Source organism: Podarcis bocagei (genome assembly GCF_964188305.1).
Source record: "Podarcis bocagei genome assembly, chromosome: 10".
In the NCBI taxonomy this organism is placed as follows: domain Eukaryota; kingdom Metazoa; phylum Chordata; class Lepidosauria; order Squamata; family Lacertidae; genus Podarcis; species Podarcis bocagei.
The window spans coordinates 7,557,111-7,578,445 of NC_138135.1; the positions used below are offsets into that span (position 1 = coordinate 7,557,111).

At 49.3% G+C, this 21,335-nt stretch overlaps 1 protein-coding gene across 4 annotated transcripts in view; it reads left to right on the top strand.

Annotated features, from left to right (window-relative positions):
- NRF1 (nuclear respiratory factor 1) overlaps window positions 1–20,243 on the top strand; it is a 79,967-nt gene extending 59,724 nt beyond the window's left edge. For all 4 annotated transcript variants that reach the window (XM_081210234.1, XM_081210236.1, XM_081210235.1 and 1 more), the window contains one exon: window positions 18,089–20,243. In XM_081210234.1, the coding sequence (XP_081066360.1) occupies window positions 18,089–18,252 (164 nt within the window). In that variant the 3' untranslated portion in view covers window positions 18,253–20,243. The remainder of the gene's footprint in view (window positions 1–18,088) is intronic.
- The last annotated feature ends 1,092 nt before the right edge of the window (window positions 20,244–21,335 follow it).

Below are 21,335 nucleotides of genomic sequence, written 5' to 3' on the forward strand. Positions count from 1 at the left end.
AATAAGCAGCTATCCTATTTTTAAAAGACATCTGAAGGCAGCCCTGTTTAGGGAAGTTTTTAATATTTAACGCTGTACTATTTTTAACACTTGATTGGGAGCCGCCCAGAGTGGCTGGGGAAACTCAGCCAGATGGGTGGGGTATAAATTCTGCACCAATAAAGGGTGATTTCTGCGGTCTGCATGGATTAGGTACATTGACAGAACGTGCACAATTCGTCTTCTATTTCCTGATCTCCGGTTCTAGTTTTGCTAGTTGCGGGTCAGGAGCTTTGCTGCTCACCGAAGCTACGGAAATCCCATCCAGCCCTCTTCCTGCCCTGCTGAGATGCCAGCAGCAGGGACACAGCAATAAGGACTAAAGACTTGATTCATTAAATAATGAAAAAGGCAGTTCTCAGAGAGCTGAATTCTGCAAACTGGGTGCTTTTTTGTGGAAATGCAGGTGCAATCCTGACTGTTCCAGAATGTCACTTCGTCTCAGTGATCTATCAAACGCCGAGCCCAGGAAGTCATGTGACCATCTCTTCCTCTCTCTCTCTCAATATGACTGGTGGCTTTTGGGATGCCCTGGGAAGATTAACTGTGGTGTGTTTGGAGTGGAGAGGCCTCCAGCCCAGAGGTCAATGCTGCCCACTGCAAATCCAAGCCTAGCACTTGGTGTGCTAATAATAATAATAATAATAATAATAATAATAATAATAATAATAATAATTTATTTATACCCCGCCCATCTGGCTGGGCTTCCCCAGCCACTCTGGGCGGCTTCCAAAAGAATATTAAAATACAATAGTCTATCAAACATTAAAAGCTTCCTGAAACAGGGCTGCCTTCAGATGTCTTCTAAAAGCCTGGTAGTTGTTGTTCTCTTTGACATCTGGTGGGAGGGCGTTCCACATGGCGGGTGCCACTACCGAGAAGGCCCTCTGCCTGGTTCCCTGTAACTTGGCTTCTCGCAGTGAGGGAACCGCCAGAAGGCTCTCGGAGCTGGACCTCAGTGTCCGGGCAGAACGATGGGGGTGGAGACGCTCCTTCAGATATACTGGACCAAGGCTTCTGCTGGTTCTCCTAGACTGCTCCTGGACATTAACGCTTGCCAGTAGGAACTGTGCATGCGCTTCTTACTTCTGCCATGGGCCCCAGCACAGGCATTGCAGTACTCGGCCAGGACACAGCGGGACTGAAGCCAGGCTGCTGTCTAGGCAGGGCCTGACGTGTGCCCGTCTGTCTACCAGCTGGGACTGAGAGAGCGTGATGGCGAACTCTGCCCTGTGGTGCTGACTACATCCTTCTGATCTGGCTCAGTGGGCCTGGAGCCCTGCAGGTGGAGGCCATTCCAGCCCAGTTTCCTGCTCCCTCGGTGACCAGCCAGATGTCACAACAGACCCCATGGCATCCCTCTCCCCATTGAGGGGCATCCTGTCTCCGATGGTGGGTGGCATCTCCGGGCATGAGCAGGACTCTGCCTCACTTGGCCTTGCATTCCCCACCTGCAATTTGGGAAGTGTACAGTGGACGCTCGGGTTGCGAATGTGATCCGTGCGGTTGCATGTTCGCAACCCGCAGCATTCACAAACCACGTCTGTGCATGCACAGTTGCGATTTGGTGCTTCTGCACATGCACAAAGCGCGATTTAGCGCTTCTGTGCATGCGTGACCGCCAAAATCCGGAAGTACAGTGGTACCTCTGGATGCGAACGGGATCTGTTCCAGAGCCCCGTTCGCATCCAGAAGCGAACGCAGCCCTCGTCTGCGCGGGTTGCGATTTGCCGCTTATGCGCATGACCTCATTTTGACCATCTGCGCATGAGCGAGCGGCAAAACCCGGAAGTAACGTGCTATGTTACTTCCAGGTCACTGCACCCCGCAACCCAAAAATACTTATCCCAAAGCTACTTCAACCTGAGGTATGACTGTAACCCGTTCCGGTACTTCCGGGTTTCGGCAGTCCACAGCCCAAAAAACCTCAACCTGAAGCGGCTGTAACGCAAGGTATGACTGTACTCCCGGTCGCATACAGAGAGGAATACATTGGCCTTCTAAAGCATTACATAAATGAGGCGTGCCACATGCTACCCGCTTTGCCTTGCGGCTCTTAGAGAAGCTTGCGGCACCCCCTTTTCTCCACCCCCCCCCCCGCCCAGCAGCTCCTTCCTTCTCTGCTGGGAGCCCTGACATCCTTTCCCATTAATGGGGCCGATCAGTCCCTCCCTCCAGCTGTCACAGGCCATGGCATCTATTTTTATTTGTGTGTGTGTGTGTTCTTCCCTTTAAAGCGCAGGAGCGTTTTACCTTCCACGTGGCCTGAATTAGGGGAAATGGACAGGAGGGACCGGGCCTGTTTAAAAATTAAAGCTGATTACAAGGCATTAGCGTTGCATTGAAAGGAATAGATGGCCGTCCTCGGGTGCTCACCGCTCGCTGCAATATGTTCCCTCCTGCTCTGCGCCAAGGAATAGCAGCCTGCGCTGTTGATGGGAGGAGAAGCTGGCAGCCATTTTGGGCCTCAGCAAGCGGGAGACCTCAGAAAGCGTTTTGGAGGTTTTTTGGGCCGCTGTCCCTGCACAGTTGAAAAGCTGGTCCTCTCTCAGCAGCTAAAAGGGACTTGCTTTTCAGGCCGAGTGTACGGAGTTGCCTCATGTCAGATCATTGGGTCCTTCTTCTTGCAGCGCGTGATTAAAACTGTGGAACTCACAGCTGCAGGGGCCAGGGATGAGAGAAATTCATGGAGGAAAAGGGCTCTCAATGGCTGCTAGCCAGGTTGGCTGTGCCTCCGCGGTCGGAGGCAGCGATGCTTCACTCTAAATCCCAGTTTCTGGAAACTGCAGGAGCAGAGAGTGATGCGTTTGTGCTTGAACTCTGCTTGCAAGTTTCCCAGGACTACTCTGAGAACAGGATGCTGGACAAGATGGGACACGGGCCTGATCCCAGCAAGCTTGTCTTAACGTTCCTTGCACTTTCTGGAGATTCTCTGCATCTTAAAAGGGGTGGTGGGTATCCCTTTCCTAGCAGGGCACGGAAGGTTGGTCACTCATGCTCCCAGCTGGTAGGAGAATGGCAATACAGTGGACGCTCGGGTTGCGAACGTGATCTGTGCAGGATGCACGTTCACAACCTGCAGCATTCGCAACCTGCATCTGCGCACGGGTGGGGTGCGATTTGGCACTTCTGCACATACGCAAAGCGCAATTTAGCGCTTCTGCACATGCGCGACCACCTAAACCCGGAAGTAACCCGTTCCGGTACTTCCGGGTTTCAGCGGTCCGTAACCCTAAAAACACAACCTGAAGCTGCTGTGATAACAACAACAACAACAACAACAACAACAATTTATTATTTATGCCCCGCCCATCTGGCTGGGTTTCCCCAGCCACTCTGGGCGGCTTCCAACAAAACACTAAAATACAATAACCTATCAAACATTAAAAGCTTCCCTAAACAGGGCTGCCTTCAGATGTCTTCTAAAAGTCTGGTAATTGTTTTCCTCTTTGACATCTGGTGGGAGGGCGTGCCACAGGGCGGGCGCCACCACCGAGAAGGCCCTCTGCCTGGTTCCCCGTAACTTGGCTTCTTGCAGTGAGGGAACCCCCAGAAGGCCCTCAGACCTCAGTGTCCGGGCTGGACGATGGGGGTGGAGACGCTCCTTCAGGTATACTGGAACAAGGCTGTTTAGGGATTTAGAGGTCAGCACCAATACTTTGAATTGTGTTGTGACTGTTTCAGGAACTCAGGCCGGGAGGGGATGCTTTTGCCCCGGGGAACCGGCCTTGACTGCCCCCTGCATTCTGTGACTTGGTTTCAGCCGCTGCTGCCACCACTCAGGACATTTTAGGTGACTCATTTGTAACGCATCAGCAGAGGAGAGATGATAATTGCAGCCGTTTCTGCTGAGAGGGGAAGCGTTGGAGATCAGGAAGAGACAATCATCTTCCCTGCATGGGCAGTGGTTGTCGAAGGAGCCGGGCCACTGGCACGTAGGCTAAAGCTGCAGCTTTTGAGTTGATTGATTGGTTAATCAACTCAAACCCTTCTGCGCTGCGCCGGCCTGAGCTTCAGAAGTCGGTCCCACTAAGTTCAGTGTTACTTAACTCCCCCTGTTCGCGGGTTTAATATTGTAGCCCAAAACGATGCTCCCCTGCTCCTGTTAGCAAAAGGCAGAAGAGAGCATTTTCCTGCTCTGCTTCTCACACGAGAGCGGGGATGGAAGAGGATTAGATTGACCCAATTTGCACCTTCCAGACTAATTCAGAGATCCGAATGCAATTATGCGCCTCGTGAGTTTTCTGCTATGGTGCTCAGTTCAAAAAATTTACTGGATGGCATTAAAAAACACCACATGTATTGAAGTAAAGTACCTTTTGAAATGTGAACATTGCATACGTTGAGATAAAATACATACATAACACACACACGCGTATATATATATATATATATATATATATATATATATATAGTGATAAAATATACATTTAAATACAGAGGATTTTTAAAAAAAATGTTCAGAGATTATTGTGGAAATGGGATCAAACAGAGCCCTGCAGAATTTGCCCGGGACGGGATTCATCCATTCCTGCACAAGGGGGAATATGTCTTCTGAGATGGCCCCCACTATGCATAAAAATCTATGTGCCCTTTCTTTCTTCAAAACTGCAGATGATGAAAATATAAAGTAATAATTTATTATTTGTACCCCGCCCATCTGACTGGGTTGCCCCAGCCACTCTGGGAGGCTCATATAAAACTCATATTGTGGATGGATTTTAACATTCCATTGGTCAGTCTTAACATCAATGTTTTTATATTGCCTCTCCTGTTCGCTATTTTCCTTCCCACTACAATAATTTGACTGGAGAAGGACTGAGGAATTTGTAAGCGTACTTCTGTGTAAATTCTCACTGCCCAGGTAGAATAGCTGTTCTGTGGGGGAAATTTGCAAACTTTGCTGCCGTTTAATGTCTTCGCCACTATCCCCACCCGTTTTCCAATGTGCTGTGCTGTGTTAGGCTGCAGGCCAGTGGGAAATTGCAAGGGTAGCCCACTTCCTGCCTGTCCCCCTGCTCTCACTGAGCCTCTGAGCATGTTGATTCCTGGTTTTTCATCTCCCTGCTTAAAAACAGGCTTTATTGCAAACGAAAATGAAAAAGTGTTACGTCTTTTTAGTAACAACTAATACAACGAGCAGAGGGATGCGGGTGGTGCTGTGGGTTAAACCACAGAGCCTAGGACTTGCCGATCAGAAGGTCGGCGGTTCAAATCCCCGTGACGGGGTGAGCTCCCATTGCCCGGTCCCTGCTCCTGCCAACCTAGCAGTTCGAAAGCACCTCAAAGTGCAAGTAGATAAATAGGTACCGCTCCGGCGGGAAGGTAAACAGTGTTTCTGTGCGCTGCTCTGGTTCGCCAGAAGTGGCTTAGTCATGCTGGCCACATGACTCGGAAGTTGTACGCCGGCTCCCTCGGCCAATAAAGTGAGATGAGTGCCGCAACCCCAGAGTCGGCCACGACTGGACCTAAAGGTCAGGGGTCCCTTTACCTTTACCTAATACAATGTGCAGTCATAGATGAGTTGTCATTGAGTTGTGATTCCTACTTTGCAAGGGGTTGGACTAGATGGCCGCTGGGGTCCCTTCCAACCCTGCAATTCTGTGATTCTATACTTGCCAGTTCTAAGATGCAGCTGTCTCTAATCTAGTTGCGGTGTTGCTTAGCGCTGCCTTAGCCTTCCCTGCCCAAGCCCCTATTCCGAATGGGATTCAAGAGAAACCCAACACAGATAAAGGAGAGCGATAAAGGCCATTCATAGTTAAAGCTATGGTTTTCCTAGTAGTGATGTATGGAAGTGAGAGCTGGACCATAAATAAGGCTGATCGCCGAAGAATGGATGCTTTTGCATTATGGTGCTGGAGGAGACTCTTGAGAGTCCCATGGACTGCAAGAAGATCCAACCTCTCCATTCTGAAGGAAATCAGCCCTGAGTGCTCACTGGAAGGACGGATCCTGAAGCTGAGGCTCCAAGACTTTGGCCACCTCATGAGAAGAGAAGACTCCCTGGGAAAGACCCTGATGTTGGGAAAGATGGAGGGCACAAGGAGAAGGGGATGACAGAGGACGAGATGGTTGGATAGTGTACTCGAAGCTACGAACATGAGTTTGACCGAACTGCGGGAGGCAGTGGAAGACAGGAGTGCTCTGGTCCAGGGGGTCACGAAGAGTCAGACATGACTAAACAACCAAACAACAACAGCACTACTTGCACTGATGTGCTTTTGAACTGCAGGAGCTGGGACAGAGACCAGGACGTAAGAGACCAAGGTCCAAGCCCCCACGCAGCCGTGAAGCTCACTGGGTGATCCTGGGGACCAGTCACTGCCTCTCAGCCTAACCTACCACACAGGGTTGTTGTGGGGATTGAATGAGAAGAGAGAAAACCATGTACACCCCCTTGAGCTCCTTGGAGGAAAAGTGGGATATCATCAACGCAATGCAATAAAATAACAGCAAGAATTGGCTCTCGCGCATCTGGGGCAGGTGTTTGGGGCCAGAATGCAAAGCTTCCAGGCCATGCACCAGAAATGTCTGCGTGTTGCACCCCATGCTTAAACTCCTTTCTCCATGAATACCAGCGCCAGTTTCCTCACGTCTCTTGGGTGCAACTCAGGAGGCAAAAGGGGCAGAGAAGGAGGCTGGCGAAGTTTGTCAGCATTTGCTTTAGCCTTTGATTGGATGGGTAGCTGAGGACACGGATGTGCTGGTGTTTCTCTGGCGTGCGGTGCCAGGAACTGAGCAGCAGCTCTGTAGCCCTTCTGGCTGCAAATCCTGCCCCCTGATGCAATGGGGAGGGCAGTGCTTCGCCTGCCTGCCTGCCTTTTTCTCCTCTCCCTCTCCAGCCCCACATCTCCCAGTGACCTTCTCAGTCCCGGGGACAGCTTGGCTTTGCTGGGAAGCGGATCATGTGACTGCAGTAATCTGTAGCCGGTAAACAGCTGCACAGGGAGCTTGCAGGAAGAATCGGCCTCTTTCCACCCCACCGACACACGCAAACTCACGCTCCCCTTGCCCTGCAGATTCTGAAATGAGAACAAGAGGGCATGGGGCAGCCACCGTTGTGTGGAGGTCACTGTAACTCTCTGAGGTTTTCCTGCCGGACATAGGAACCTAAACCAATCCCTGTGTTGCAAAAGAGAACGTCAGCAATGTTTAGGCAACACGATGACCATATGCATTAATAATAATAATAATAATAATAATAATTATAATAATTATAATAATAATAATTTTTATTTATACCCCGCCCTCCCCAGCCAAGGCCGGGCTCAGAGCGGCTTACAAGCAATAATACACAATTATTTGTAATAGACAATCTTTATAGAATTCCTTCAAACAATAACAAGTTCAAAATGAAATCTTAGACTTAAAGTCTTTGAATGAAGCAAGGTACCAAACTTTGTACGATGAAAGACAAGCTGCGAAGCTTTGTGTATTTAGCAAATATAATGTCCAGTACTGAACAGAGATTCTGGATATTGACTGCTGTTTCGTAGATCTTCGTCAGCGTGGTGGGAGAATAATGTAGTCATTATTACATGAGCACTGCTCCACAGCATTTGATATTTTCATTCACATATATTCATTCAAAAGAAGATGGGTTTATGAAACAATTCCGGGACGCGGGTGGCGCTGTGGGTTAAACCACAGAGCCTAGGACTTGCCAATCAGAAGGTTGGCGGTTCGAAGCCCCGCGACGGGGTGAGCTCCCGTTGCTCGGTCCCTGCTCCTGCCCACCTAGCAGTTCGAAAGCACGTCAAAGTGCAAGTAGATAAATAGGTACCGCTCCGGCGGGAAGGTAAACGGCGTTTCCGTGCGCTGCTCTGTTTCGCCAGAAGTGGCTTAGTCATGCTGGCCACGTGACCCGGAAGCTGTACGCTGGCTCCCTCAGCCAATAAAGTGAGATGAGCGCTGCAACCCCAAAGTCAGCCACGACTGGACCTAATGGTCAGGGGTCCCTTTACCTTTTTTATGAAACAATTCTATATTCTCCCACCACGCTGACGAAGATCTACGAAACAGCGGTCAATATCCGGAATCTCTGTTCAGTGTTGGACATTATATTTGCTGAAGACACAAAGTTTCACAGCTTGTCTTTCATCGTACAAAGCCTGGTACCTCGCTTCATTCAAAGACTTTCAGAGACTTTGTTGAAGATTTCATTTTGAACCTGTTATTGTTTGATGGAATTCTATAAAGATTGTCCATTACGTATGCATATGGTCATCGTGTTGCCTAAACATCATTGACGGACATAGGAACCTAGGCAGCTGCCTTATAGCAAGCCAGACCAATGGTCCATCTTTCTCAGTATTGTCTGCAGTGACTGCCAGCCGCTCTCCAGGGTTTCAGGCAAGAGTCTCTCCCATCTCCATTGGGGAGATGCTGTTGGGGACCTTCTGGATGCAAGACAGGTGACCTTCCCCATCTTGCACCCAGGAACTCAGGCTCACCTTTCTCCGCAGCCGCTAACCACAATAACTCGTTGCTTTGTTGAATTTCCCCATTTCTGAGTGCTAATTCCTCACGCCAGCCCGAGACAGGAAGAGTCCCCGCAGATCGAGCCAAAAGGTCTATCAGATACGCTCTGTCTAGGTGAGCCTCCTGTCTCCTGCTACAAGCATTCTGGTGGGAAGCTCGTAAGCAATGAATTGCAGCCAGTTCCTCTCTCTTTTCTCCTTTTCGCTACCCATTGTTTCTGGGCAGGTCTCTTGAGCAACTCTGCCAAACGGAGGAGACAGGAGGTGAAATGTTAGAGCTGGCGGACAGATTTAACAAGCCATCGGCATTCACCCGGAGTCCTCTAAAGAACTTGTGAGAAATTGCTTTTAACAACAACAAAACAAGTGCTGATTGGAATTTAAATCAAACTTAGCAGAGGATTAGGAGACAGACATTGTAACACCGATTGCTTGAAAGGCACATAAGGAGGAAACAGGAAATCATACACCTGTTGACATAACGTCTGACCCAGGTTCAATTGGTAGAAAGAATCGTTAAAACCCACAGAAGGATAAGTCTTGAGGCAGAAGGATCAGCATGGCTTCTGCAAAAAGAAACCCTGCCAACATTTTAGATGATGATGATGATGATAATCATTATTATTTATTATTTATACCCCGCCCACTCTAGGTGGCTTTCAACAAAATATTTAAATACAGTAATGCATCAAACTTTAAAAGCTTCCCTGAACAGGGCTGCCTTCAGATAACTTCTAAAAGTCTGGTAGTTGTTGTTCTCTTTGACATCTGGTGGGAGGGCGTTCCACAGGGCGGGCGCCACTACCGAGAAGGCCCTCTGCCTGGTTCCCTGTAACTTGGCCTCTCGCAGTGAGGGAACTGCCAGAAGGCCCTTGGCGCTGGACCTCAGTGTCTGGGCTGAACGATGGGGGTGGAGACGCTCCTTCAGATATACTGGACTGAGGCCGTTTAGGGATTTAAAGGTCAGCACCAACACTTTGAATTTGCAGTGTGAACAAGCAGGTGGCTAGGGCTGATCTGGTAGATATTTTACTCTTGGACTTTCAGAGAGCTTTTGATGCAGGTCCTCATCAAAAGTTCTTCCAGATCCACACTTGGAGAAATATTGGGACCAGCCAAAATGTTACGCGAGTTTGGCAAGCTTTCAGGTTCTCCAGAACTCTACATTGGGTACAATGTCAGTGACTCAAAGCAGGGGAGTGTTACGCTGAGGTCTGTCTGTTTTTGCTATTTATTTCGTGTTTTTGCTGCTCTTTTTTGTTTTGTTTTTGTGGCTGTGTGGAACCCAGTTCAGCTCCTGATGGATGGATGGAAGGATGGATTATGTGACTGCTTACATTTTATGGATCAATGGTCTCATTAGATAGGAAAATCCATGTGAAACTGCTGTTTCAGGGGTTGTTTTTAAAAGTCTGGAACGGATTAATCTGTTTTGCATTGCTTTCTATGGGGAAGCGTGCCTTGGTTTTGGAAAGCCTTGGTTTTGGAACTGACTTTCGGAACGGATTAAGTTTGAGAACCAAGGTACCACTGTATGGGTGTTTGTATGGTTTCGTCATGGCCTTTGGCTAGTACCATAAAATCTCATTTACCAGTGTACGAAGCATTGCTTTATCTGAGTGCTGGTGTGGGCTAGACATGTAACCTGGGGCTTAGCCCAATCGGACAGTTTTCACGTGTGCTTGTCTCTGTTCTTTGACCACACAAATAGGGGAGTCATCTATGAGCAGCCCCTCCCGCAATTCCTTGTTGTGGTTGGGCTATTAGGTAAAGGTAAAGGGACCCCTGACCATTAGGTCCAGTCGTGACCGACTCTGGGGTTGAGGCGCTCATCTTGCTTTACTGGCCGAGGGAGCCGGCATACAGCTTCCGGGTCATGTGGCCAGCAGGACTAAGCCGCTTCTGGCGAACCAGAGCAGCGCACGGAAACGCTGTCTACCTTACCGCTGGAGCTGTACCTATTTATCTACTTGCACTTGATGTGCTTTTGAACTGCTAGGTTGGCAGGAGCTGGGACCGAGCAACGGGAGCTCACCCCGTTGCGGGGATTCGAACCGCCGACCTTCTGATCGGCAAGTCCTAGGCTTTGTGGTTTAACCCACAGCGCCATCCGCATCCCTAGGGCTATTATATAGACTCGCCTTAAAATCTTGGCTACCTGTAACTGTGCTTCTGTCGTTTTCTTCTTTTTTTGCACCGACTATGCTCCGTGCATGGCTCTGCCACTGTTGGTTATGTGTTAATAATAAATCAATAAGAATTGTGTTGTGGTTTTTTGTAAAAAAAAATCAGGCAACAGTTAGTCACCCCGATTAGTCACTACCACCAGCAGCATGTTCTGAACAGACTGAAGTTTCTGGAAAGTTTCCCCAAGGTCCACCCTGGCACAGTCCCCACCCCACTCCACCCATGGATTGCACCCGGAATTCGTGCGCCTTCATTTGGGACAGGGTGCCACAGCAGGGAGCAGAGCTGACAGCCCTACAGACGTGCTCTTCGCCACCCCCCCCACCCCCCGCCCTTGCCCAAGTTGTGAGCAAAGGGATTTTCTCTTTAATACCATTGAAAGGGTCTGAAATCCCAAGCTTTAGATTAACATGTGCCAACTAGATTAAGGCTAATCAGAGGGGCAGATGCGTGGGGTGACAGTCCCAGGCCTGATTACCATATCTCTGGGGCTTTAGCCGCTGTTGCTCTCCCAAGGGCAGGCGGCTGCGATCTGGGGTCCTGCAGGGAACTTGCCCGCCTCTCCCCTCGCTCGCTTTCTCAGTGCTGAAGGCCATTGCAGCCAATGCTGGGGAGCGGCTTAATCCCCTTGGCGCAAAGGATGCTTGTGTTCATGCACAGACAGTTCCCGGTTTTTAAGCTCCTGTTCTGTGCATGAGGCAAAGCCAGGCTGAATGACATATTTAGCAATGGTCTCGTTGCACATTGACCTTTCTTGGTTTTTCCTTTTACAGTGGTACCTCGGGTTACATACGCTTCAGGTTACAGACTCCGCTAACCCAGAAATAGCACCTCGGGTTAAGAAGTTTGCTTCAGGATGAGAACAGAAATTTCGTAGTGGTGGGACGGCAGCAGAAGGCCCCATTAGCTAAAGTGGTGCTTCAGGTTAAGAACAGTTTCAGGTTAAGAACGGACCTCCGGAACAAATTAAGTTCTTAACCTGAGGTACCACTGTACTTTGTTTTTCTGCTTTTTGCTCGCCTGTCCTTTTCCTTCCTCCATCTCTCTCCTTTCCTTTTATCCCAGCTGAGAGCTCCAGGCTTGCAGCCCAACGTGCTCTCTCTGCCCCAGTGACAAGGGGCAAGTCTGGCCATACAGTCATCCCTCATGTTACGTTTGCTTCAGGTTGAACGTTTTCAGGTAGCATCCTGCAATGACCCAGAAACGGGTTACTTCCGGGTTTCGCCTCTCGCGCATGCGCAGACGTGCAGAATGACATCATGCGCAGAAGCGGGTTGCGTTCTGTTTAGGTTGCGAACGGACCTCCGGAACGGATCCCGTTTGCAACCAGAGGTACCACTGTACAGTGGTACCTCGGGTTAAGTACTTAATTCGTTCCAGAGGTCCGTTCTTAACCTGAAACTGTTCTTAACCTGAAGCACCACTTTAGCTAATGGGGCCGCCGTGCAATTTCTGTTCTCATCCTGAAGCAAAGTTCTTAACCCGAGATACTATTTCTGGGTTAGCAGAGTCTGTAACCTGAAGCGTCTGTAACCTGAAGTGTATGTAACCCAAGGTACCACTGTATTTCATTTCTTTATTTTTATAAATGGAGCAACAGAACTCTGGCTTTGGGATATTTATAGGTTTGCACTTTGATGTGCTTTTGAACTGCTAGGTTGGCAGGAGCAGGGACCGAGCAACCGGAGCTCACCCCATCACGGGGATTCGAACCGCCGACCTTCTGATCAGCAAGTCCTAGGCTCTGTGGTTTAACCCACAGCGCCACCCACATCCCTCCTCCCAAGGCAGGTTACAACATTAAAAATTGTTTAAAACGACGTACAACCAGCATTTTGTTTTGTTTTTGCGGGGGGGGGGGCGCATACCCCTAAACATTTCGTGAATCTAAGTTTGGCCTCATTGTGGGGGAGTATTTCAATATGAGTAGGAAAATGAAAGTACCCCTAAACATTTTTTTAAGGGGGGGGGAGCACTGTGTACAACCATTAAAATAAGATTAAGATCGCTGGCAAGAAGCTGATCCTGCAATAGCATCCCCTGCCCTTCACTTTTCTCCCCACTTTCGGGATTCAGATTGTAGGCTGCGTGGGGCAGACTCCTTGTGCTCACGTGATTCCAGGATGGGTCACATGAGTTAAATCAGCCTTTGCCAACCTAGTAAGGTAAAGGTAAAGGGACCCCCAACCATTAGGTCCAGTCGTGGCCGACTCTGGGGTTGCGGCGCTCATCTCGCTTTATTGGCCGAGGGAGCCGGCGTACAGCTTCTGGGTCATGTGGCCAGCAGGACTAAGCCGCTTCTGGCAAACCAGAGCAGCGCACGGAAACGCCGTTTACCTTCCCGCTGGAGTGGTACCTATTTATCTACTTGCACTTTGACGTGCTTTCGAACTGCTAAGTTGGCAGGAGCAGGGACTGAGCAACGGGAGCTCACCCCGTCGTGGGGATTCGAACTGCCGACCTTCTGATCGGCAAGTCCTAGGCTCAGTGGTTTAACCCACAGCGCCACCTGCGTCCTGTCTTGCCAACTTGGTACCCTCCTCCCAAATGGTTTGAGATTACTACCGGCAGCCCTAGTTGTAGTCCAAAACATTATGAGGTTGTTGATGTTTGTAGCAAACCCCAAATTAAGTTTTCTGCTGTTTTTAACTGAATTAGTGTATAGAAGTGTACCGTTGCATTCTGGCTTGGCTCTTTGGCTTCGTTTCCTCCAGAGTTGTCCCCCTCCTCACATCTTTCTGCAACGTGCTTGATCTCGGCTTGCCAGCGTGGACCTGGGAGAGACCAGGGTTCGAATTCTCACTTGGCTGTGAAGCTCACTGGGTGACCTTGGGGGCTAGTCGCTGCCTCTTAGCCTAACCAACCTCATAGGGTTGTTGTGGGGGTTAAATGAGGAACGGAGAAGCCATTTATACCAGCTTCAGCTCCTGGGAGAAGAAGATGGGAGATAGATAGATAGATAGATAGATAGATAGATAGATAGATAGATTGAATGATTCTGTGATCTGAATTGTTTAGCAGGTAGGAATTTAGAGCATTGGCAAGTTTTAACAGCCAGCTCTGGAGTGTAGTCAGTATTTTTAAATTACCAAAAAAAGTAGTTTGGTTTTTAAGACGGCTTGCTATAGATCATGTCCTGTGGAACGCCCTCCCACCAGATGTCAAAGAGAAAAATAACTACTAAACTTTTAGAAGACGTCTGAAGGCAGCCCCGTTTAGGGAAGCTTTTAATGTTTAATAGGTTATTGTATTTTAGTGTTCTGTTCGAAGCCGCCCAGAGTGGCTGGGGAAACCCAGCCAGATGGGCGGGGTATAAATAATAATTTTTATTTTTTAAAAATAATAATAATAATGTGTAAACCAAGGTTTTTCCCTCCTAAAAAGTAAGGGGAAATGTGTGTGCGTCTTATGGAGCGAATGCAGGCTGCGCAGCTATCCCAGAAGCCAGAACAGCAAGAGGGATTGCTGCTTTCACTGCGCAGCGATCCCTCTTGCTGTTCTGGCTTCTGAGATTCAGAATATTTTTTTTCTTGTTTTCCTCCTCCAAAAACTAGGTGTGTCTTGTGGTCTGGTGCGTCTTATAGAGCGAAAAATACGGTATCTCATGATAACATAAGGTGTTCCTGCTAGATCATGGCCCATTTAGTCCAGCATTCTGCTCTCAGATGCCTGCAAGCAGAATTCGAACACAAGACCAACTCTCCTCCCTGGCAGTTTCCAGCAGCTGGGACTCAGAAGCACATCTGCCCCCAACTGTGGAGGCAGAGAAGGGTCGTCGTGGCTAGGAGTCTTTTGACAGCCCTCTCCACAAATTGTGCAAATCTTCTTTTTAAACCATCCAAGTTGGCAGCTATCCCTGCCTCCTGTCGCAGTGAGTTCCATAGGTTAACTATTCACCGTGCAAAGAATTTTATTTTTGTTAACCTTTCCTGAATCTTCCCACATTCGGCTCCATTGGGTGTCCATGAATTCTAGCATAATGAGAGAGAGAGGGAGAGAAACTTTACTCCATCCACTTCCTCCAAGCCAGACTTAACTCTACAGACTTCTATTACGTCACCTCTTCCTCACAATTTCTCTAAACTAAAAAGTTTCAGAAGTCTCCCAACTGAACCACCCCACTCCCATCGCTGCTGTTTGACGAACTGTAAAGATCTTGGATATATTGCATAGCTTGGCCCTGGGGAAAATAGGAACCTGCTTGCAAATTTCCCCTGGCGCTCATTTCTGAAAATGTTTTTGCCTAAAGGAGCGGTAGGCAAACTAAGGCCCGGGGGCCGGATCCAGCCCAATCACCTTCTAAACCCAGCTTCTGGTCTGGGAATCAGCGTGTTTTCACATGAGTAGAATGTGTGCTTTTATTTAAAATGCATCTCTGGGTTAGTTGTGGGGCATAGGAATTTGTTCATTGTTATTTTTCCAAAATATAGTCTGCCCCCCCCCCACAAGGTCTGAGGGACAGTGGACCCAGCCCCCTGCTGAAAACGTTTGCTGAGCCCTGGCCTAAAGTTTCCTAGCATGTTTTTTCTAGTTCTGCTGCTGATTTATTCTGGTGCGGGGCTTGAAAGAGCAGCGCCCCCACTCCGTGAGTCCGTCTCGGACAGGCTGCTTCTTTTACCTGATTTTCTGGGGAGAAGGTGGTGTTACCTGGCGGTGCCCGAGGGCGCCACGATCATCCAAGAAAGAGCAACCAGGCAGGGCTCAGGCCTGCCCAATTTGGAGTTGCCTCGGATACCAGGTCAGAGCGCTTAAGGCTTAAGCTTCGCTGTCTGCACAGCAAAGTGATATGAGGACACTCAAATCACATTCTGCCTTCTCCTCCTCCTCCTCCTGCTGTTAAACGTTGACCTTCAGGAATGAAATCCGAGGTCTGCGGCAGACTCACTTTGCCCCTCCTTCAGAGCTTGGGGCTCAGGGATTCCGCTTCCTAAACCCAAGAATTTTAGCTAAAGATGTAATAATAATAATAATAATAATAATAATAATAATAATAATAATAATAATAATAATAATTTATTTATATCCTGTCCTCCCCAGCTGAAGCTGGGCTCAGAGCAGCTAACAACAATCAAAGTAACACAGTTTACATAAAATCACAAGCAATTAATTGAAATGCAGTCTAAGTTTCATTCTAAAATCAATTCAGAATCAAATTAATTGCAACCATTGGGCCAGAGTTCTATGAGGATTACCAAAGGAGGGGGTCAGACTGCTCCTTGGCCAAAGGCCTGGTGGAACAGCTCCGTCTTGCAAGCCCTGCGGAAAGATGTCCAGTTCCGCAGGGCCCTAGTCTCTTGGGACAGAGCGTTCCACCAGATCGGGGCCACGGCCGAAAAAAGCCCTGGCTCTGGTTGAGGCCAGCCTAACCTCCCTGTGGCCCAGGACCTCTAAGATGTTTTTGTTTGAAGACTGTAAGGTCCTCCGTGGGACATACCAGGAGAGGCGGTCCCGTAGGTACGAGGGTCCTAGGCCATATAGGGCTTTAAAGGTTAAAACCAGCACCTTGAACCTGATCCTGTACTCCACCAGGAGCCAGTGCAGCTGGTATAGCACCGGGTGAATGTGACCTTGCAGCGAGGACCCCGTAAGGAGTCTCGCCGCGGCATTCTGCACCCGCTGGAGTTTCTGGGTCCGTCTCAAGGGGGGCAGCCCCACGTAGAGTGAGTTTCATGTTTGTAATGAGAGCCTGTGCTGCGCAGTGCTCAAGAGTGTCAGGCTAGGACCAGGGTTCGAATTCCCAACTCGGCCACGAAGCTGGCTTGGATGGTTTTGGTCACTGTTTCTTGCCCTAAACTACCTCACAGGGTTGTTGTGGGGACTGAATGAGCAGGAGAAAGGGAGAACCACGTAGATCACCTGAAGCCCTTCGGAGAAAAAGGTGGGATATAAACACGATAATGAAATAATAGTAATAATGCAAAACAATGGCAACCATAATCTGGTGCCAGATCCTCTTCCTTGTCTGTTGAGGATAGAGAGGGGCGTGTGGGTGTGTCGTATCTAACCTGTTGCGCAAAGTCACAATTGTTGCATGTGGTCCTTGGAAGGTCACCCAGAAGGGAAGGCGGCCATTGGGCTTAAAAAAACACCCCCCTGGGCTAGTCTTTGGGCAAAGGGGCTCAACAGCTCTCTTTTATAGGCAGAAGATGGGTCCCTTTTTGCTCTCAGGTGCTTTCAAAAATCAGCAGCAAAATAGGCAAATGCTATTCTTGGCTGCATCAACAGAAGTCTAAGTGTCCAGATCAAGGGAAGTCATAGTCCCATTCTATTCTGCCTTGGTCAGATCCCTCCTGGGATACTGTGTCCAGTTCTGGGCACCACAATATAAGAAGGATATTGGCAAGGTGGAAGGTGTGCAGAGGAGGGCGACCAAGATGATCACAGTCCTGGAAACCAAGCCTTATGAAGAATGGTTGAGGGAGTTGGGGATGTTTTAGCCTGGGAAAGAGGAGACTGAGAGGAGATATGCTAACCATCTTCAAATATCTCAAGGGCTGCCCCATGGAATTTGGAGCAAGCCTGTTTTCTCCTGCTCTGGAGGGTAGGACCCGAACCAGTGGGTTCAAAATACGATACGATAATCTTTATTGTCATTTTCCCATACAGAACAACAAAATTGAAAAATCTACATCAGACATTCAGAAACCAACAAGCCTGCTATCCCAGCTATCCCAACCTGCTAAGCCCCCTAAAAACTCTGATACCCCATTTTTAAATACAATATACTCCCATAGAGACTCCTTACACTGCGTTTAAAACCAAAATCGCATATGGATAGAAACTGTTTCTCAGGCAGCTAGTCCTGATCTTTATAACCCTGGATCTTCTTCCAGAAGGCAGAAGCTGAAAGAGATCATTTCCGGGGTGCGAACTATCCTGCGCTATCTCTGCCGCTTTCTTATGGCACCTGGGAGCATAGATTTGATCCAAGGTGGGAAGAGTGCACCCAATTATTCTCTCTGCAGTCTTTACAACCCTGGACAGCATTGTTTTTCTCCTGACCGTGCAGCTCCCAAACCACACACAGAGACCATAGGTTAATACACTCTCCACAGTACAATGGTAAAATGCCATCAACAGGTCCTTTGAGAGATTGTTTTCCCAGAGGATTCTCAGAAAATATAACCTCTGCTGTGCTCTCGTCATCAGGATGGGGAATTAGATTCCCACTTAACCTCAGGAAGAATGGAGTCTCCTTCCTTGGAGGTTTTTAAGCAGAGTTTGGGCGCCCGCCTGTCAGAGGGACGCTTTGGTTGGGATTCTCGCCTTGCCAGAATCGCCGGGGTCCCGTCCAACTCTCGTGATTCCATGATCGCGGGAACTGACTCAGCGCCTTGCCCAGCCTCGCCTGACCCTCTCCCCTCTCTCTTTCTCCGCAGGGCTCGTCCAGATCCCCGTCAGCATGTACCAGACGGTGGTCACCAGCCTTGCTCAGGGCAACGGCCCGGTCCAGGTCGCCATGGCTCCCGTGGCCGCGAGGATAACAGACAGCACCGTCACCATGGACGGCCAGGCCGTGGAGGTGGTGACTCTGGAGCAGTGACGGGCGAGAGCGGCAGGATCGTGGCGCTGCAGCAGCTTCCTCTTCCCTTGTGCGAATAGTTTTTTTTCTACGCCTCTGCGGAGGTGCAATCAGGTGGCATTTGTGAGTCTCGCAGCTTTGGAAGCAAAAAAAAAGGTTTCGTTTAACAAACAGGAAAAAACAACAACACACAAACACACAGGAATCGGAGCCGCGATTTTTACAGCTCCTCTCGGGCCTCGCGAAAGCAAGGAAGCCTGTTTGGGGCAGGCTGGGCCAAGCCTTCGTCTCCCATTGCATGGACCCTCCTTTCTCAAAGCCGGGGTGAGATGTGGCGGAAAAGGTTTATAGCCCTCTCTTTTCAGGGCTTGCTGGGGAGGGAGGCGGGGTCCGCGGTGGGGCTCCCTGCAGGCTTTCCTGGCCCGGCAGATCTCCACAAAGCCAGGCTCCTCCAGCTTCCTCACGTTGAGAATTAGGTATCATTTTAACATGGACATATATTTTAAAAGAGAGAGATAGAGAAAGCAAGGCTTGAGAAGACAATTTGGGGAAAGAGGCTTCCTTTTTTTTTCTCGCAAAGGCGTTGAAAGGGTAAGAAAAGTCCTGCGGGAGACAGCGAGGGCTGCAATCTGTTGACTCTGGATCCTGTCAGGGTGGAGGGACTGTTCCTCCTCCGTTCCTTCCTTCCAAAGTTATTTGGTGACCTGTTGAAGGAGATTCTGTCCTCCCTTTTTAAGTCCATGCTCAAAGCCTTCCCTCCAAAGCCTCATTTCCCCACTGGTGAATTTCTGCGTGCGTTTTTGTTTTAGACTCTCGTCCCTTGGAATGACAAGTTGGGAAAGGCACAAGGGAGCCACCAGTAGAAAGGCCCCGCTGGGTGTTGCGAAGGGACACGGGTGGCATTTAAGCACGCTCTCATCGGCCACGTGGCTGAGATCCCAGCCTTCAGTGGCAGTTCGGGTGGCGAAGGGCTTCAGATCGCACACTAGATCCCACCCACAATTCTCACTTCGATTTCCTTCCCCCAACCCCTTCTCCTCCAAATTGCACCTGGCATCCTGGGGCGGCGGCCCATCCAAAGACCCCTTTCTTGTGGCGGCTGTCCAGAGCCCTTGGAGACCCACCCCACGGCCCTAGCTGCGCACATCCCCTTCGTGTCGACGAAGGCCTCCCTCCGTGGCCCCAGGGCTGCAAACTCGACATCGGCTGCCATGTTGCGCCATGCAGGGTCCCAGGGTCTGCACGTCTACAAAAGACATGGCCAGCAAGGCTGGGCACCCGCAGTCCCTGTACGGAGTTGGCAAAGGGAAAGGTGATATGGGGGCTCAGGGAGGGCTCCCCCCCCTCACGTCTCCCCCAGGCATTTTTTGATAGCTGTTTTTAACTCTTAGACAGGGCCAAGGCTTTCACTGGCCCCAGCTAAGCAAACGGCTGCTGTTGCCTCACAGGTAGACTCACTCTCTTACTTTCCTATTTCAAGCACCCTTTCTGGCTGGGGATAGTACGCAGCAATTAGTTTCGTTCTTTGCGTCCTTTTACACGGCCCATTCACCACACCTCTCCTTGTCTGTCCCAACCTTTCAGGGCAGGGTTTTGCTTTTTCCAGATTCTTGTGTTTACTTGGCTTTTTTAAAAAACAGAAAATCTCAAATGTATAATCACCGTCCCCCACCACCAACACCCCGGACTTAAATCGAGGGGAGGGAATCCTTCCTGTAGAAACAAAAGCCCAGGTCTCTGACTTAATTTTTTTAAATTTTTTAAAAATATTATTATTTTTTATCGTCGTCGTGAAGATGTCAGGTGTGACTTTACAGTCAGTGTTTCCCCTCTCTCTTTTTTTGGCAATGGCAACGTTCCGATAGACTGAGACATTATTCCCCGAGACCCAAAGATAAACCATTCACGTTCCCAGCCACCCGCAGTCCTGTAGCAGAGCATGGAAGTACCTGTTGTTCCCCCAAATTCTGTCTATTGCCTCATTCAATAAATTGTTACAGAAGTGTCTATAACTTCCCCTTGTCGAGTCTTCTCTCTCCACTCGGTGGCAAAAGGGCAGAACTTAACAATCGGGTTTGCGTCTCATGTAGAACCCAGTTCCTTTAAAAGCCTCAGCGGGTGTGTGCACGATTTTTAAAACAAGCCTCTAGTCCACATGGAGGACTAGAGGGGCAGGTGGAAACATGGAAGCTGCGTGGATCGCTCTTGCACAAACAACAGGTTCCTGCTCACTCCAGAGCGAATGACACCTAGGACTACGGAAACTCACACGATTGGGGCAAATGATGCCAGAATCCTGCTGTTTCCCTCTTAAAAGGTAAAGGAACCCCTGACCGTTAGGTCCAGTTGTGGCTGACTCTGGGGTTGCGGCGCTCATCTCTCTTTATTGGCCGAGGGAGCCGGCGTACAGCTTCCAGGTCATGTGGCCAGCATGACTAAGCCGCTTCTGCCGAACCAGAGCAGCGCACGGAAACACCGTTTATCTTCCCACCGGAGCAGTACCTATTTATCTACTTGCACTTTGACGTGCTTTCGAACAGCTAGGTGGGCAGGAGCTGGGACTGTGCAACGGGAGCTCACCCCGTCGCGGGGATTCAAACCGCCGACCTTCTGATCGGCATGCCCTAGGCTCTGTGATTTAACCCACAGCGCCACCCGCGTCCCTGTTTCTCTCTTACCATTTGTTTGTTTCATAAAATTTATATGAAGAGTCCCATGCTGAGCCGTCCCTCACATACCGCTTGATTGTATAAAACAGGGCTGTCCAACTTCCAAGAGGCTGCAGTCTACAACCACCATAAAAAATTTTTTGGCAGTGATCTCCCCATTGGATTGACCAGCGTTGTTCAGCTTTTTTGGGGAAAGCTTCATCAAAGTTATTGAGCTTTTTGTGGAGAGCCAAAGCGGTTTACAAGCAGAATAAAGAGATGAACTTTCAGTAAGAACTACTACTATATTTTAGCAAAGTGCAAAATCAGCAACGAACAAGTCAAAACAAAAAGCAGCAGTCTACATGTCTGGGGAGGGTCGTCTAAACCAAAACGTTTTTTGCAGGCACCCAAAAGTACGGCGATTGCGTCTGCCTGACATCAATAGGCAGGTAG